We start from the raw sequence: 19457 nt of genomic DNA on the forward strand, positions 1-19457 counted from the left end.
CCCTTATAGCCTGGGCTCATGAAACCTCATACATGGCACCTGGACAGCAATAAGGGATGTTTAACAACAGTCCGAGCCAGTGCCACATGATACAGTAAAACCTGTGTTATCCAGCATGTTCGGGGATTAGTGCTTTCCAGTTATCTAAAAAATCCAGTTATCAGAGGGTCCCATCAACCTAGGAAAAAACAATGGACAATAATAGCAAAACTCAAGTTTTTAATATCGGTAGTTTTGTAGTGTGAGGCATTTGGTCTCACATTTCTATTTTGAGTTAAAGATGATTAGTACTACTTAAATAAAAAAATGTTAAGCCAATCATGGTAAACCAAGCCAGGCCTGTGTGCCTGAAGATGTGACAGTATTGTGGTTGGGGGCAATGTCGGTTAACAAAGTTTTCTGGTTAGCAGAGTGCTGGATAACAAAGGTTTTACTATAGTAGCATTTGCCTTTGCCAGATTGAAGGGGAGATGGAGGTGTCTCTATGGTAGACTAGACCATATAAAAGAGAATGTTCCCATAGTCATAGCCACATGCTATGCTTTGTGTAGTATCTGTCAGTCTAAAGGTGAAATGTTTGCTCGGGGTGGAGTACTGAGGCACGCCACTTGGCTGCAGAGTTTGAGCAGCCAGATAATAGGGCTCTCAGAGGAGCCCAGAGGGCTGGTACTAACATAAAGGGGGCTTTGAGGAACCACTTTGACAAAGAGGGCCACTGAAATCTATCTCTTTTGGGGTTGCTTCCCTGCTGCGACCCATTTAATATCAGCACGTAACACATCTATGCAAGAAAATACTTGAGCAGCCTGTACCTGGGACCAAAGTGATTGCTGTGTGTTGTGGAACAGAAAATAAAATCAGTGCGCAATTAAATTTTTTTGCCTTTTTTGATCAAGACAATTTACAGTGAAACACACTAAAATACCTCTCTGTTTGCTGGCAAGAAGGGTCTTGGAAAGGGTAAAACCTCACCATTGTGAGTAGGTCCACCTGTCATAGTCAAAATTGTATGAGAAGGTGGAGAGCGAGGGGAACTGGGGTTTCCTAGAGAATGAAAAGGAATGTGTGCCCTTAGAGGTACGTTGTTGGACAAAGAATTGTGTACATGCTACAGGGGCGGTCACAGCTGGATCTGCTCACTCTGCAGCTTGAGTACCTAAGGCTGCACTGCCTTGGACCTTTGAGAGAACGATTTACAAGCACCTCAGGCAAAGCTTCCAGAGGGTCTCTCTCTGGTAATCCATTGAGATCTCATTGTGTATCAACACTATGCTTGGGCATAACAGCTAGCTATGCAGAACTGTGTGCAGCTCACAGAAACACTGCCAGACTCCCACTTTTGTGTGCCCCACACTCACCTCTGCACACCCCATGCCAGAGCCACTCATCCTGTGTCTCAGTGCTTGATTCCTGCTCCCTGTAGAGAAGTTGCTGAGACCAGCCATTCACCCCAGGAGTGGAGAATAGTTCCTGGCTGCCTGCCTCTCCCTACTGGGCAACCCTTTCCCCTGGGTGCCCCACATCCTCCTCTAGCTCTACGTTTTCATCTGTTACTTCATCCTCTGAGTTTGGTCTCCTTTTGCTGACTCTGTGATCTCCATAGTATCCACAGTGCTCTTAATGGTGGATGTGGGTCACCCCCCAGGATAGCATCCAGCTCCTTTATAAACCTGGAAGATCTTGGGTGCAGCATTAGATCGACTGTTTGTTTCCCTCAACTTCTGATACACCTGCCTCCACTCCTTTATCTTCACTCTGCACTGCAGTGTGTCCCACTCATAGCCCTTTTCACACAAGCTTCACAAAATATGTCCATACATGTCCCAATACCTATGGGTCACTCGCAGCTGGGACTGCATAGACTTCTTTCCCTACACACTGGTCAGATCCAAAAGCTCCATGGTGGTCCAAGCTGGAGAGCATTTGGAATGATCTGCTGGGAAGACACCATGAGACCACTCCGCACTAAGCCAGCCAGAAATGGAATTTAAAGATCCCAGGTCTTGCAAGGGGGTGAAGTGGATTGTTCTTTACCTGGCTACAGGGCAAAGTGCTGACCAGAGAGGCTGTTTGGAGCACTGTGGGAAACTTCCTGGAGGGCAATAAAGGCGCAAAAAAAAAAAAAAAAAAAAAAAAAAAAAAAGCTCATAGTGTCAACACTGCATGTTTGTTGACAGTAAAAGGAGAGGGAAAGAAAAAAGTCCCTCGTGGAGGCAGAATTCTTTTGTAGCCGAAACTGGTCATTTTTCACAACAAAAGTTGTGTTGCAGTGTGTATGTTATACCAGGTTTGTCACCAGAGGGCAGTCTTTGGCATCAAAACTTGTTAATGTAGACATAGACTTAGACCAAGGCTGGGCAAGATGTGGCCCGGGGGCCAGATGTGGCCTGCCTAACACTTTGATCCAGCTCGCGGACTGCAACTGGCCTCTTTCTATTTATCTCCTGCTTCCTGTGCCACCAAATTTCTTATTGGCTCAGGAAGGGATCAGAACCCAGAGCCCTTTAAATAGCAGAGCAACCCCAGGAGGCTGCCAGACAATGTGGTAGTGGTGGGGGCAGGAGCTACATGTCCTTTTCTGTGTTTTTTAATTCAAAACCTCCAGCCCCAGACAACTCTGGAGGTGGGGAGACTAATCCTCAGGCCACGCCCCTTCTGCCCCAGGCCCCGCCCCTTCTGGGGTGAAGCCATCCCGTGACCACAAAAATTAATTAAGTGGCCCCTCTGTGAAAGTTATTGCCCACCCCCTGCCTTAGACACTGTAGGCTGTAAAAGAGAGCCAATCCGTGAACATTAATCCACAACCCACTGGGAGGTAAATGGGAGATCTTCCATTGTTTTCAATGGACTTTTGATCAGGCCTCAATACAGCGTGAGTCTGTCCTGGAGCCAATCCTGGGAACAGCCTCACAATGTGGTTTAAAGGGCAACTACTGGAATCAGAGATGTGGGCTCTTGGATAAGTGGATACCAGAACATTTAGAATCAGTGTCAGTGATACCCTTTTGCCTTGTATTTCTACTCTGTTTTATTCCCCCATTTTAGCCATACTACTATGTAGTTGACAGTAATATTTCTACCTTTCCTCCCCTTCTAGGAATCAGAGAAAAACAGTGTGGTGCTAATAATTTAAAAGAGCTGAAAAGCCTTCAGTACAATAATGCTGCAGAGAGAGACTCAGACTCCACTAAGGTAAAATCAAAAAACCTCACAGTTCAGCAGAATTCATTCAAGTTTATAAATGATCACCCTGTCTCCATAGAGTGGGTTTAGAGTTGTTTTTGTTTAATTACAGTCAACTTCGGCAGCAGAAAAGTTAAATAAAGTGAAGGCTAAGTGATCACAACTCTGTTTGCAGTAGATGTAATTCATCTTATTATCTAGACTCATGCTGAAGAAAAAATGAAATGCACATTTTGGGGGAAAAGTAAGTTCTTGAGAAATACCCCAGGCAAGCTCAACCAATGATAGAAGTGAGCTGAGCAGTGTGTGGGATACTCATCCTCTGATCCCCTGAAAATAAAGCCATGGATTTGCAGTTCACCAGAATTCTCCTTCCGTATGCACTAAAAAGCTTGCAAATTCCCAAAAGAATGTTAGGTCAGCTCAGAGAGACTCATTGCTTCTCAAAACTTTTGGGAGGAGACATTATTTATGATTTATTTTTATAATGTAATCATTCAAAATACTGCCACGTGAGCTGAAACAAATCAGAAGTGTTTCTGACTTACATTTGGACTCTTCATGGGGTTTCCATCTGTTTTGTACGTAACAAAAGAAATTAAGTAATTTTTTATGGAGTACAAGAGACATACAAAATAATACATTTCAAATAACATTTATCCTCATTGAGCTTTAAAAACTGAAGGTAAATTGAGAAGATTGGAAGCTAGGCAAATGTCTTAAAAATGTAGGTTGAGGTACATATAGTACTATAAAATATATGAAGAAAATATAATTCAAGCCATAGAAAAAAAGTTAGGGAAAGGAAAAATACATTCCTTGGGGCTGGAAAGATATTGGACTGTCAGAGTCACAAACAGTTTAGAAGACGGGGAAAATTCCCAGATTTGCTCTGCTGCTTAGGTCCCAAAAATCTGCCTTCCTGGAACTTTAATCTGAGGATTTTTTAAAAGACAGCATCCTGTGCTATTTTCCTATTCTGGCACTAACAGAGCATACAGGGTAATAGTTTGCCCACTGACTTACCACTCTGAACCTCCCATTTTAGATCACTGATAGCAGGTCAATGTTCTAGTATGAGGCTATGGAGATGGCCAAGAAGAGACCTGTAAGTGCTGCTGCAGTAGAAAAACATAATAATGTCAAAAGAAGGGGTTGAGAAGAGCGGAGGCAGAGAGAAAAGGGACTGAGAAGTCACATGGAAAATTTCAATAGACAGTAAAGCAAGTACAACTTGGCTCCAGGGCCAGAAACAATAGAAATAAACAAATTTCAGAAGTGAAAATAGTTCCTTGGATGGAATAGATTGTTGTCAGCCTTCAAGCAAAATATTAAACCCTAGGAGAATATTTTCTCCCTCTTGGGCTATATTTTACAGCTGTCCCTGTTCAAATTAGTCAATAATTGTATAATAGGATTGTTTTATTATTCAGTTTAGGGTGCTCAGATACCATTGTGAAAGATATGGTATATGAATCTTTAGACAACAGAATAAAATATTGAATACCACGTAAACTCTTGCAAAACACACAGTCCTTCTTCAACAAAACATTCTTCCATCTTTCAGCATCCTCCTTATATTCATATTCTCCTCATCTACCTAACAAATTCCAAAGTTTTGCATAATTAACTGGAATCCAAACCGTGCTCTGTTTATTGTTATTTTCACCTTGGTAATAGTGGTGGTGGTGGGGGCTGATTATATTTATAAGCAGGTGAATAAGCCACCCTTCCCCTTTCTTGTAATGGCCAATCTTATGAGGGCAAGTAGCCTCAGCAAAGACTTTAAGAAGACTATAAAATTCTGCCATAGCTCTGTCCCTACTTACAATTTATCAGAATCTCGTGATCTTGTGTGTGCAGCCAGTATTCATTGTAATCTGAGCACTTGGGTGGCCACCCAGGAGATATTTCAGTGCTGCTCAACTGCTTAGCAGCATGCCCACAGCACCCATAGCTGGCAACATGTGTTTCTAGTCATGGTGCACATGCCTTGGTGCACATAACACAATTTATTCCTCACATGGTTGAAAAAAATTAAAGGGAACATTGGTGTGTGCAATGTGTCGTCCAGTTCCTGGTACAATTACAAATACACAGAGATGGTTCTCACAAAGTGAGGGAAATTAGAGTAGCATTTTGTGGCTATGAAATCAAACTACACGTGTGTTTTATTATAAATAATATATGCATGAAATGACTGTATATTCTAATATATGAAGATGTTCTGTACCTTGCTCCAAGCAGTCATAATTGTGGTTATCTAAATTGAACTTTTTGGTGTATATATCTGAATATATATTTATGCATGTGCACATGTACATCCTGAATACTCTCATGCTCAATGCAAATAATGCAAGTACAGTATATCTCTAAACATACAACTACTAGAAAGCCCCAGAGTTCTGAACACCTCAGGAATGCAGGCAGTTTATAACGCTGAAATGTTCACACTGAACAAAATGTTATGTTTGTTCTTTCAAAAGCTTACAACTGAACATTTACTTCTTTAAAATTGTATTGTGGGAAAAAATGCTGCTTTTAACCATCTTAATTTGAATGAAACCAGCACAGAAATAGTTTTGTCAAACTATGTCAAATCTTTTTTCTTAAACTTTCCCTTGATTTTTTTAGTAGTTAACCTTTAACACAGTACTGTACAGTATATGCCTTTTTTAAATCTCTACTGCTGCCTGATTGCATACCTCTAGCTCCAGATGAGGTGTATGATTGACCAGTCAGTTCACAAAACTCTGGTGTTTGTGACTTTGAGGTTCTACTGTCCACTTCTGGGAGATGGCTGAGGGTACGGCTATGCTGTGGGGAAGAGGGGGTGTTTCTAAGAAGGTATGCAAATTGTGCTTGCATTTGCACATCTTCTTCCGATTCTTTTTCCAAAAGAGGATTTTCCAATATTTTGCCCATCTACATGGGGCCAAATGTTCCATAAAACCCTCTTTCGGAAGCCCCCTGTATAGCTCATTTTACCTTCTTCTTCAGAAAAAAAACACAGTGTAGCTGTACCCTGAGTGAGAGGATTGAGTAATGGGCTAAGGAGCCTGTGACTTAATGGTCAGAGGATTGGATTCTAGCCATATTGGTAATATCAATGTTTTTGACCAGTCGTTTGGTGAGATGCATGAAATAGATTTCTATTTCAATTTAGTTCCTGGTAGATACATGTTTGGATCACACAGCCCATCACCTCAATTGGCTGCCTGGATGGCACATATTGCAGAAAAAGTACAAACAGAAGGGTATAAAGAAATCCTACTTATCCTAAAAGATTGTTTCTCAAGAAGAAGGGTGGAGGTGCACTGGTAAAACTATTATAGAGAAGTCTGGAGGCTCGCTGATTGTGCAGTATCACCTTCTGTTAAATTTCCAGGACTATGGATTTAACTAATTTAATGAGCTATTAAATACCTCCCATAAATCCCCTAAATAAAAAAAATGCATTATTCAGATGACAATTACCCATGGTCCCAAGTGTGTAGAATTTAATTTGTGACTCAATGGGAACTTTGACCAAGGAGAGAGAACTCTAAGATCTTAGGTCCAAATTTCTTGCTAGTGTAAACTGATGTAGCTAACATTTACCTCAGTGGAGATGTAACCACTTACAGCAGCAGAGAATTTGAGCCATATATGCTGCAGGAAATAAACATGATGTAACCAGTCATCTCTAAATAATAAATTGTAGGTGGAGTTAAACTTCATGCTTGTGCTCATGTGGTAAGTTCTAATAGAATGGCGTATTCTTTGTCACAGCCCATTAGGTACAGGTCCTGATTAAGGTGGGGGGCTAGTCAGGCAGCTGCCCGGGGTGGCAACCTATGGGGGGCACCTGGCTGACGTGGTAAGGGGCGCTGCGCACCCAGGGGTGGGGCCATGCATACACTGAGCAGCTGGGCGTATGGCTCCCCTTACCACTTCAATCAGGTGCCCCCCATAGGTTGGCACCTGGGGGCGGGGCCGCGCATGCGCTGCATGCCCGGGGGCACTGCGCCCCTTACCATGTCAATGAGGTGCCGCGGGCTCAGGGGCGGGGCCGCACATGCACCACGTGCCCGCTGCCCAGGGAGCAAGTATGGCTCGGTCTGGCACTGATTAGGTACGTCATGTTAAGATAGATGGTGATTGTTGTTGGAAAAATGAGTCTGGACCGCTGTCAATCAATTTGGGTCATGTCTCCTTACTGTTATTTAGTGCATTCAGCAAATATTAAACTAGTGAATTAAAAGGTATCCAAAGCACTTACAAGAATTTGTGCATATCTTTTGTGGAAGAGAACAGGGAGAAGTTTTCCCCACAGTCATATTTGATGCTTTTTTTGCAACTGCACAGGCCAAACTCCCACATACACTCCACAGAAAATCACAGGTAAACCTACATTATTCATTTTGTACAGGCAGTAAGTGCTTAAAGCACTTTTAATATTTCAGTAGATCAGTCTGAAAGAGCAGGTAAATCTGAAATTGACAATCACCATTGATACATATATTGTTAGACAAACATAGGATCAGATATGCCAATAGAGAGAACCAGTTAATCATTCAAACTAATGGTTTTAGGATGTTTAATTTTTGCATAAAATGGATCCGATTTTTGCTGAACTCTTCTAGACAATTGTGAATGGATTTGGGGAACATGTCTTTGAAATGTCAGAAAGCAAACTGGTACAAAAAGAAATTTAACAAGAAATCTTGCACAAATCCTATTATAGACGCTGAAGGAGAAATAGTTACATGAATGACAATAGAATATTTCAATAATTTGGATCTTTTTCATTTACAGGAGTCTCTGGCATCACAAAATACAAAAATGATTCCATCCATAGTCATTTCACAGTTGATTGATGAGAATAAATCAAAAGAAAATGGGTCTGCTTTGCCGATGCAGTCTGTGATCACTCAGCCTAATGCTTATCATACGAAGCAATCTCTGCTTAATCATAGTTCAGTCAACATTAATAGAGCATTCACGTTACTTCCCAGCAGATTAGGAATTCAGGCATCTTTCGATGACAACATATCTAGAACAGACTCTCATAAAAAAGGATTTGCATCCATAACAGTTACTGCTAGACGGGTTGTTCCACCTTTTAACAACCCAGTGCAGGTAGCCGTTACTGATACTCTGTGTTTGAAATGCAGGGGAGATGATGTACTAATGAACACTACTGCTACTTCAAACAAGGCAATACGAGCTCAGCACTGCACACCTTTGCATAATCAAGAATCTTATATAAACCGATATGCCACCAGATTAAAGGGTTATGATTCTCATTCACAACTGTGTCAAGGGCATGGAGACGGGATTTTTAACACTGAAAACAAAGAAAACAGAATGTTTCCTCCAGGCAACAATCACAGGAAAAAAGCACCTGTTTCATGCACTTCATCTGTTCACTTCAGAGTTTCCCAGCAGTGTGCAAATACGATCTATTACTTCAACAAGTCACTTTCTGTATGTATTGACCAACCTCAAATTAAAAGCCAAAAAATTCATAGATCAATATTGTCGTTCAATATAAATTGCAGTTCACCCACATTAACACCAGATGGAGCAGATAGCATAGCTAATGGAGAGTCAATAGATGAGATACTTAAAACAAAGCTCCCAGAAGAAATCAAGACTCCACTGAGAACAAATTCAAATGCATATTTAAACGAAAATAATGTAGATAAAAAAGAGACAGCAGAGAAGGAATATTTGAGTACTGCATGTCCTTGGAAAAGTACATCTCCCTCTCAATGTTCAGCATTTGTTGATACACCCAAAGGAACTAATAATGTAATAGTCGCAAAGCAAAAAGAAGATAATTCTGATGAACAGTGTACTAGCAATGACATCAAATTGTCCATTCACATGTCTAAGTGGAGTTATGAGGCAGGTGAGTAATTTGCATAACCTCAAGTCTATTTCAGAGATTCAGACTGGAACAGACCCATCATAGCATCATTATGCAAACAGGTAATAAATATCTTTGCTTCTTCAAAAATAAATACATGATGAGTCTGAGTGCAAACTAGACATTTTAAATCCTAGGACTGATGTGAGTATAATATTTACCATACTAATGATGGATTCCATCTGCAATAATATAGGGTAAAGTGGCACCCATATTTTCAGCATACAGCCCCTATCTGTATGCATTTGTAACTCCAATATAAATATTTGTTCCAAACAACGTGTAAGCTCTTAGCCCAAAAGAGAATTTCAACAAAGTCTTTGTTCTGTAGGATTCACTTTTAAACTAGAAATTGTGGAAAATAAGAAATGAAAGGATTCAGAGTGGCTTTGCTCCTTGTGATTAAAAAAAAGACTCCCTCCCCCCCACACACTTTCTCGCTTTAATGTAGAAAACCATAATAAAATAAGACCAGTCTTCTGGCATCTAAAACAGATGGCAATTTTCCATATGTAAAGGCTGTATCTTCATACCTAGCCATGTTTTGCCAGGCTTTAAAAATATTTCTTCCAAATATCTCAAAGCATTTGACAAATATAAAATTAATCCTCACAACATCTCTATGAGTAAGGTGAGAAATAGATGCTGTAGGGATTGCTTCAATCTGCGCTGAAGCATAGCCTTCACTGGTGTGGAACGCAGCAGCTGTTTTATAGTGCACAAGCAATAACCATGGATCTGTTTAGGGCAAGAAAAATGTTGACCATGCTAGGAGACAATGCAGATAGGCAAAATGTATTTAGATGAGTTGGAATTTGGCAAAGTCATGGAAACTAGTACATTTTCTCTTGTGAAAAATGCAATGGGATGTAGTAGTGATCATAGGTGGGAAGAACCTTGGATTACATAACATCTGAAGTGTTTTGCCTTTGATCACTGTATGAACATTAATTAATTAAACCTAACAACAACCATTTGTGCCTGAGTTTTTCCATTTTACAGATGAGGGGGAAAATGAGAGACAAAAGGATTTTGATATAAGTCATATGCTGACTCGGTGGCAGAGCAAGGCATAGAATTGTGATGGGCATATTTCCTCAGAGCTTGGTGTTGCCACTAGACTCAATACCTCCCTGTCTCAGTAATGCATGATAGTAACCATTATTATTTTATTTTATTTGTATTTATTAAGATAAAATGATTACATTGTAGATATTCTGTTCAGAAAAGCTGCCGTTGCAGCGCAACTTACCACTGGGAACTTTCAGCAGGCTAGCCAATGTTTTCAAAATGAGACAAGGGTAGATTCCTAAATCTATATGTAGGCACTTACATTAGTAGCTGGATTTGCCAAGGTGCTAAGTTCCCAGTGTTTAACACAATTTGAATATGAATATTTATGAGATTCAAACCTCTTGCCATTGGAAGTCAAAAGGGAAATGGCAAACCATGGTAAGGAGGAGAAGGAAAATGGGGAGGAGCAGGTGCACTGACAGGAGGAGGGCAAAGAGAGCAACTGTCCTGAGTCTGGTGATTCAAAAGGGCCTGGGGGTTCCTGGCTGCCGTGGCAATGGCAGTTGCCGGAACCTGTGGGCCCTTTACATCACCACTGGAGTGCCATGCAGCACTCTCCAGGTGGCTCTGAGGACTGCCTGAAAGGAAGGCAACAGTGCAGCATTCTCTGGGCAACACAAAGGGCTGGTTGCCCCCAGGCTCGCCTCTTCTGCTCAAGGTCCTGCCCCTTCCTGGAGCACAGAGCCGGCTGCCTCCACCTTATCCAGGGGTCCAGCAAGTCTCTCAGCATCTCTGAGGAAGAGCAAGGAGAACAAGAGAGGGGCATCCTCTCTGACTGAGGCTATTGCTTTAACTCTTTCATGTCTCTGCTTAACCATGCTGCCTATACACGTGTGGCATTTGCAAGCTTGCTTCGAAGAACAAATGTTCTCTTGGTATTTTGAAAGGCAAGTGCTATGCATTCAAAGCTGTGCTGAACAGCTTTACTTTAGATGCTGCATGGGATTGATCATAGAAATGGTTATCCAGAATATTTTTTGAGACTTCTCAGGATTAAGAGATACAGCAGTTTCCATTATAAAAGTCTGAATTTGCCATCAATTATTATAAAATGATGTGTGAGATTACCACAATTTATCAAGGAAATAATTGTGGTAACCAGGTGGGAAGTGTTGTCTTATTAAATGGCTTAAACTATTTGTTCACATGATGTAGTATGCAAATGTGTATGTTTCTGTATTATTGATAAGCAAGGTGTTTTGTCACACTTTCCTATGTGAGTTTTATAAATATAACTTACATGACTCCACAGGGCATGGTCTTTCTTGTAGGATCCAAAAATTAATGAGCACTCTAATACTTGTCATGTGTTTACATGACCTTTCCATGTAACAAAACTGAGGAAATCTAATAAAATTCATGAGTCACGTACACTGCTCATTAAAATGAAAGGGAATTGGTTCGGTTTTTTCACCTGTGAGAAAACAAAAAAACAGGACTCTTTTTAGTTCATAGAATCATCACAAGGAAAGATGGAAAAGATCTATTAGGTTGACTAGTCCATTATACCTCAAGCGCAAACCTGGACAGTTTGTCTTGGCTATTGTCTGGACTAGTTTTAAATATCTCACATGATGAAACTATTGAGAGAGACTTACTTGCCCGCCTCATGATGTGACACCTGTGTGTCTGCAACTAAAATTGCAGGAGACTTTTTAGATGCCATATCACAGGGTAAGTAAAACTAATCAGTTGTCTGCTGTCACTTTTAAATATTTTTTACAATTACTGCTTTTTAAGGGTATGTCTACACAGCAGCGTTATTTTGAAATAACTAACGTTATTCCAAAATAACATAGTGCACATCCACACTATCAGCCTTTATTTAGAAATAATGTCGAGCTGGAGGACTTCTTACTCTGACTTATGGCAACCCTCATTTCACGAGGAGTAAGGGAAGTTGAAGGAAGAATGCTCTTCCTTCAACTTCCTGCTTTGTAGGAATTAAGCTATTTCGAATTCAGTTACATAATTGAAGTAGCTCAAGTTGCATAGCTTAATTGAACTTTAGCCCTGCTGTGTAGACACACCCCAAGTGTCTTTCCCCAAAAGTACTGGCTTGGATTTATCCAGGTTGGACTCTGAGTACTACTAGATGAATCTCCTAGATCCAGGTAGGTCCACTTACTTCCTTTCCTGCATGCTAATGCTAGCTAGAAGACTGTGCCTAGTCCCGCCAATGAAAACTAGCAATTGTGATTCAAACATTCTTTATCTCAGGCCTAGACTACTACAGGTTTCCTTACCTAAGGCCATCAGTCACGGCCAACAAAGAATCTAGGTGGTATACTATGTGGCAGCCTGCCTTTTGAGGATGACAAGCTGCAGGAAGCATAATATGCTGTTTTCTGTTGGCTCACCGTACTCTACTGGGTCCAAATCAGAAACCTGATTCTGGGCTCTACAACTTTTAATGATCTTGAACTGGGCTAACCTTAATGATAGCCTTTCTGTTCTTTATGCTCTGAGACCATTGGAGAGACAGAAACTATTTGGTCAGAACCTGGAGTGAAACTACTAAGAGACCTGGACTCAGTATTTCTCCAGTGTTGGGTCCTGGGCTATATAACAAGCCTACTTACATTAGAGAAGCTGAGAATAATATAAAAGTATAAGGAAAATATGTAGAAAGAAGGAGGAACTAGAGAAGAGGAGAATGAAAATAAACAAAGAAAAGGAATGATGAAAAGGAAAAACAGTGATATTCCCAGTGTAAATGACTCAGCCTAAGAAATACCAAAGGAGATGCCTCATTTTATACTCTTATACCACTTTTATTCTACCATATGTAGTGCCTAGCTAGTGCAGTGACTGATGCACTATACTGTAGATGCATATCTATTTTTTTATGCCCTTTCTGATTAAAACAGAATATTTTTTAACTGCACCCACTAAAATACCTAAGTTAGAGAGTAAGAAAATTTCCAAGACCAACACTCATTTCCCTTGTCCCCTGTTATAATATTGACTAGTTTGGTTTGAAGCTGTCAGATTGCATTTCAGTCCACACTTCACTGGGAGTTAGGGCTGTGCAAGTAATGCCGGATGCAGGACCACACCATTTGACAAGCAGCCCATGCCAGCATACAGTGCAGTGTTACATTAGATGGCTTGTCAGCTGAGTTCCCAGCAACTTAAAAAGTTTGAATTTATATCAGTTTGGAGCACTAAATAGGTAGCTAACAGCTTCCTGGGAATGTAGGAAGGGAAGCAGATGGATAATATCCTCCCCAGGATAAGGAAAAACAAAGTCAATGGCTGAACTTTTATTTTGGCTTCTAACTGCTGGCATAGTCCTACAAATTCAGTTTTGATATGACCTTAGTGGGGATATTAGTCAAGCAATACTTAACAATCCTTAGCACTTTTCATATTCAAATTATTCTACAAACATAATCTAATTCAGGGGTTTTAAAATGTTTATATTAGGGTAGGCCTCTTCCCATTTGTATTCATGCATCACAGTCACCTATACAGTTCAACTACACTTGCTTACATGCCCCTCCCCCACAAAAATAGAAAACTATTTGATGTCCACTTAGCTGCCTTTTAGTGCATTTTGGCAGCCGTAAATCAGCAGGAGCATTGGAACCATATCACCAGACAGGTCTTCATGGACCACCAATGGTGCATGGACCAAAATTTCTATTGGGCGAGTGAATTATGCACCAGGAACATCCGTCTTGTGGAATAGGAAGGCAATTTCCTTTTCCATATGCAACTGGCCTGATCCTCCACTGTTCTGTGCCTTGTGTATTAAAATTTATAACAGTGCAAAGTGCATGAAGTGGGGTGAATCATTAACATTCTGAACTGGTAGTGGGTTACACTCACTTTGCAAATGCACTGGTAACTACAGAAGGCACAGAGCCACAGAAAGAATCTCTCCCAGTATTCATACAGCTCCATCTCATTCAGAGTTTTACATTTAAATTTTATTGTCAGGCTTCCTGACAGCAAACTGTGCATATTGCAAATAGAGTTTGACTTGGTTTCAGTGGGTGAGTTTAATAGTGGATGGCATCTAAAGAACTGTCAGCTAGCAATAGGCCTCTTTGCTTTTGATGTAAATATGAAATGACTTATCTCAATTTATCAAAATATCTTTGTGTATCGTACCACAAATGTATATTTTCTGTATTGTATTTTGGGGTGAAAAGCTGAAATGCTTATAGATACTAATTCTCCCTAGAAAATGAAAGCTCATTATCAGCTACTACATAAAATCATGGTTGTGACATTTGAAAGTCCTGGTTTAGATATTCTTTCACCTCACTTGACTGTTTTTTTTTTTTTTAAATTACTGGCACTGTAAAATTTAAATAAATGAAAATGGTACGTAAAGGGACTTAGTCACTACTGAAGCTGCAGCGCCTGTGTCCATAAAAGCTGCATTGTAAGTGCCTCAGATCCATGTGTTACATGTGAAAACAAGCTACAACATCAGAGGTGGGATTTTTGAAGCTTCCTAAAGGCCTTTGGGCACCTAATTCTTATTAATTTTAATGAGAATTGGACATCTAAATCTCTTAGGCAGCTTTCAAAGTCTCAGCCTGTATGTGCATTTAATACAAAATAGTCTTCTTATTAAAATCAGTAGACTCAATCCCCATACATAAATTACAACACAACTAAGCCTAACTCACGCTACATAGACATCTCAGGTTCCTGATGATATCACAAACTATGTCAGTTTCATTCTTATAGTGATTATGTTGACATCAGGACCCTTTGAGATCATAATCTGTGCCACTCTCCCCACCTCTAATATCATCAATTCACAGACACTTACCTTCCTTCCTCCCCTCCCCTGCATCCCCCTCCTGTTCTGAAATGTGATTTGTCCTTTTCATATGTGTTCATTTTTTTTTAATTGTATCCTTTGGTATATATGGTTGTGACTATTTTCTTCCACTATTTGATCTGAGGAAGTGGGTCTGGCCCACGAAAGCTCATCATCTAATAAACCATCTTGTTAGTCTTTAAAGTGCTACATTGTCCTGCATTTGGCCCCTGGGCAGTTGCCTCCTTGGTCCTCCTCCATTCCCCCAGGCGCCTGTCCTGTGATAAGCTAGTTAATTTCAAAGTGAAATAGCTTTCTAGCAGAGAATATTGAAACTGTAAAAAGAGTCATTAAAGTGGTAATGAAGCCAATTCACTGGTATATGCAGTCGGTTTTGGAATTTACTGTGTTAATCTACAGGACTTATATTCAAAATTTGCTCTAAAAATATTAGTGTGTTGCTGAAGATTTTAAAACGATATTTCTTAAAATCATCCCTCCACGCTCCTTCCTGGGCTGCCATTGGGTATAGAGGCACCAGTTTAATAGAATTGTTTAGGGCCGCATGAAAGGACAGCATTGACAAGAAATTCCAGTAATCTGTATGTCTTTTGTGCCTTCTACCTCTCTGCGTTTATATTTCATATCACAGTTTATTCTCTGTATTTCTTTTCTACACCTCAGTTTCTGCCTGCTTCTGCTATGCTGGCCGTTGGTTTTACTTATGACACCAGCAGAAGGACTGGTGTGTGCTGTCTTAATAGTTGGACTGTTCTGTTCAAATTAACCCAGTTTAAATTATAGATATGATGATCAGAGGCTCACAATGTCACACTACAGAACAAAGTTAGAATATATCAGTATTAATAATCTGCTAACCTAATTTATTACTAAGGCATAGGAGTGGAAAATAGTGGTAGTATTGTACTTACTGAATACATTGGAAAGGTTACCATGGGGAAAAGAATGAGCTTCTGAAGTTTTTCTTGATCAGCTGCCCTTGAGGAAATCATCACACAAAGACCTGGAATTTAAGATTAGAAGAAAATGAGTTGGTATTCAAAATATTACAAGAGATCAGTTAATTACAATATGGACTTTATTGTATAGGAACAAGGCACTGCAGTTGGTGCCAATTTGTTCTCAAGTATTAGTATCCATGTAAAGGGAGAGGCAGCAAAGACAGAGCAGAATGTGAAGTATGATGCAGAAGATTCCACTTTAGTATACACTAGCTAAACGTGAGGGATCAGATCCCCAGATGTTGTAAACCAGGATATATGTGTAGATTTCAGTGAATCTATGCTGATTTACACTCACTTGGTTTCTGGCTCAAAATGTTCATAGTGTGTCTTTACAGAAGTAGTAGCTGGTGCTGATTTGTTCAGAGACGAGGATCATAGCCTAAAAGCACATCAAAAGGAGAACTTCGATGCTTTACTTCAGTTACTTAAGTTTTCTCTACCCCCAAGGCTACGTCTATACTGTGGAGCTATTTTGGGATACCAGAAGTATCCCAAAATAGCTTTCTGCATCTTTAAATGTGCAAGTTATTTCAAAATATATTTCAAAATATTGGGCGAGCTATTCCAGCATCCCTGTAATCATCATTCCATGAGGGCTAAGAGATTTGTCAAAATAGTGCTTTATTTCAAAATAACTTCAAAATAAGGTACTCAATTTGCATAGTGCAGATTGTGTAGCTTATTTCAAAGTAAGGGTGCTATGCAGACACACCCAAGTGTTTTGTGTCATTGTGTATATTTCACATTAGGTAGTTCTAAATTTACCAATTTTAGGAAAATGTCTCAATCCTGAAAAGTACTGGGTAACTTTTGTAAGTATTAAGCACCTCAATTTCCATTGATTCCAGGAGTCACTCAGTACTTGTAAGATGGAGCCCTAGCTCTATAGCTTGTAGTCAGCAATGTCAAGAAATCCCTCATTCTTGGTTCCCTCTTCTCTCCTTTTATGCTTTTCAATATAAAATGTCCTCTAATCTCAGGGCAATCTTTTTACTTGCCTTAAATAGTGTATTAAACCCTATAGTTTTCCTGTTTCCTTTAAACTATGTTTGTCAATTTTCCTATCATCCCAGAATTCGATGGGCTGAAGTGAGGGGATGAGACTTGTCACATCTAACGGAAAAATGAGGCTGTTGCCTAAGGGTCTTTTTTTAAAGAGAACTCACATGTATTTATTCTGATTATTTGTTTAGAGAAAATGTGGGGATCAAAGAACATCTTGTCTTCCCCAACCCCCACTCCATGTGGCTATATTGCTCCCATTAGAGATCATAGTAGATAAACATATACATGAAAGGGAAAATACACTCCAAACTGCATAAACCAAAGCAGTCCCTAGACCTGCTTTCAATTACATGGCTGGTATTTCAGCAGCTGGTCATTAGATACCTCTGTGACCTCCGCTGTAATCATAGCCATCATATTTTCACATGGAACTAATTGTTCTTGAACAATTTCTCCACTGTATATGACTACAAGGAGCCCCTCACATTAGCCATGAAGTTCTAATCCCACTCGTTTGAGGGGTTGATCCTGCAGTAATTTGTAAATTGACTGGGAATTACCTTATACAGTCAAATGTTTATCCTGCAACAAACATTAGGCCAGTCCTACATACACTGGAATGAATGACAAAGCTCTCATTGACATGCATGGTGCAGGATCCATTATTTTCTCCTGATGATGAAAGGCAAATAACCTTCATTTGTGTCAGGCATTGCTTTCTATCCCTTTTATGCTATTCTATGCATTAATCCAGTATGAGATTGAAAATTCCAGGACCTCGGAATACAAAGGAGCCTCTTACAATTTATTTATAACTAATGGTGTTAATTGACCTTTTTTTTTAAAAAAGGAGGGCTGCTTGTTTGATAGGGATAATAGTTAAAATATAGAGCTTTCTCGTTTGGGTATGGGAATATCTAGGGCCTGATTGTTACCTGTCTTACCACTTTTGCTCCTTCCTGCTTTTGCACCTCTTCCAGCCATTTGTACCTATTCAAAGTTAGTGAAAAATACTACCGTTCTGAGCTGCCTGTACATTGTACAGCTAAGAAGACTATGCAAAGCTGTGAATATTGTTAAAGTATTTGACACTTTCCAGACAAATAGTGGAGGGTAAGATAGCATTTTTAGGTAATCAAAAGAATGTTTTGAAGTGGGCTTACTTCAAATGTTGAAGAGAGAGCTACTGACTGTATTGCTCTCTCTGGCGGGATCAGCGGGCCTGACTCTCCTCTCACTTACATTAGTGTAAATCAATAGTAAGTACACTGAAGTCAATAGAGCTGTTACCTGAGGTTCTCTCAACCCAAAGCTTTTGATGACTCTAATCTTTGCAAGGTGGTGTGAGGAGATAAACCACTGGGAATATGGTCTACCTGTCCAATTAAGATTGGCACAAACCCAAAGTGCTTTTTATCCAAATTTACTAGATCTCTAGCACAAACATATGCAAAAATGTTAGGACACTCTCAAGCAATAGTTATGAATGACCTGGAGGGGTCTTGAGTGGTCAAATGACAAGGTTCAAGTGGCCACAGATGCCTGTCTGATGATTCCAAGGGATGTCAAACCCAACTAAATTCCTCAGACCTGTCTACCTTTTTTATGTTAGTAACTGCTACAATTACATCAACATGTCAATCAAAAAGAGAAAAAAAAGAAACCCAATAAGCAAGTGGTTTTAAACTGTTAGTTCTGCAACTATATTTCCACACAACACTCCAAAGATGTAGCTAAACTTCCTGTTTTTGTTTTTTTCTGAGAGACAGACTTCAGCAAATTCAAGACAGCCTAACTAGCAAGGCATCAGGGTCATGCTTACTTCTCATAGTCATTCAAAATCCCTGTGGCTTGTTAAGCTTAGTTAAGGTAAGCCTGCTACAAAAGCCTACTGACTTAGATGCATTTGGCAGTAATTGTGATGATCAATAGTCCAGTATCGGCCAAGGCATTTTGCTAGACTGTAAAAATCTCCCCTAAGAGAGTCACACTATAAAAAATAAGATGAGAATCTAGCTCAGTCTGGCTATGGCAAATTACCAGAAATAGTTGAGTCAATAACTAGATACTCTTAATATGCTTTGATCAGAATACCATGGTGCCAATGTATCTCTCTTGTCACTTTAAAATCCCAAGACCTATTTCATGGTATTGAGTCACACTGAATATTTGTATAAAAATTAGCATAAAAATTCCTTCTCAGCCACTATGATATAGTGTAACATCTTCTATTGTGACATCATGGAAATGGCAGAGGTGCTTAATGACTTTATTTCAGTTTTCATCAAGAAGATGGATGGTGATGGGATGCCTAGTATAGTGATATCTGCAAGTCACCAGGGCCTGATTAAATGAATCCTAGTATACTCAAGGAGCTGATAGAGGAGGTGTCTGAGCCTTTAGCTATCATCTTTGAACACTCATGGAAGTCAGGAGAGATTGCAGAAGACTGGAAAAGGGCAAATATAGTGCC

General features: G+C 39.9%; 1 protein-coding gene and 1 long non-coding RNA gene across 3 annotated transcripts in view; one reads left to right on the top strand and one right to left on the bottom strand.

Annotated features, from left to right (window-relative positions):
* The window catches only part of C8H10orf90 (chromosome 8 C10orf90 homolog), a 119193-nt gene that overhangs the window by 48109 nt on the left and 51627 nt on the right, over window positions 1-19457 (top strand). The window contains exons 2-3 of the mRNA XM_075935279.1: window positions 3098-3192; window positions 7981-9079. Coding sequence (XP_075791394.1) covers window positions 3098-3192; window positions 7981-9079 — 1194 coding nt within the window. The remainder of the gene's footprint in view (window positions 1-3097; window positions 3193-7980; window positions 9080-19457) is intronic.
* Window positions 1-19457, bottom strand: part of LOC142830431 (uncharacterized) — a 92825-nt gene that overhangs the window by 6366 nt on the left and 67002 nt on the right. The window contains exons 2-3 of one of the 2 annotated variants that reach the window (XR_012905664.1): window positions 15887-19457; window positions 8950-11585 (exon numbers count right to left, since the gene is read on the bottom strand). The exon at window positions 15887-19457 is cut by the window's right edge and continues 14439 nt beyond it. This is a non-coding gene — a long non-coding RNA (uncharacterized LOC142830431). The other variant, XR_012905663.1, reaches the window with a different exon arrangement.

Source organism: Pelodiscus sinensis, chromosome 8 (assembly GCF_049634645.1).
Source record: "Pelodiscus sinensis isolate JC-2024 chromosome 8, ASM4963464v1, whole genome shotgun sequence".
In the NCBI taxonomy this organism is placed as follows: domain Eukaryota; kingdom Metazoa; phylum Chordata; order Testudines; family Trionychidae; genus Pelodiscus; species Pelodiscus sinensis.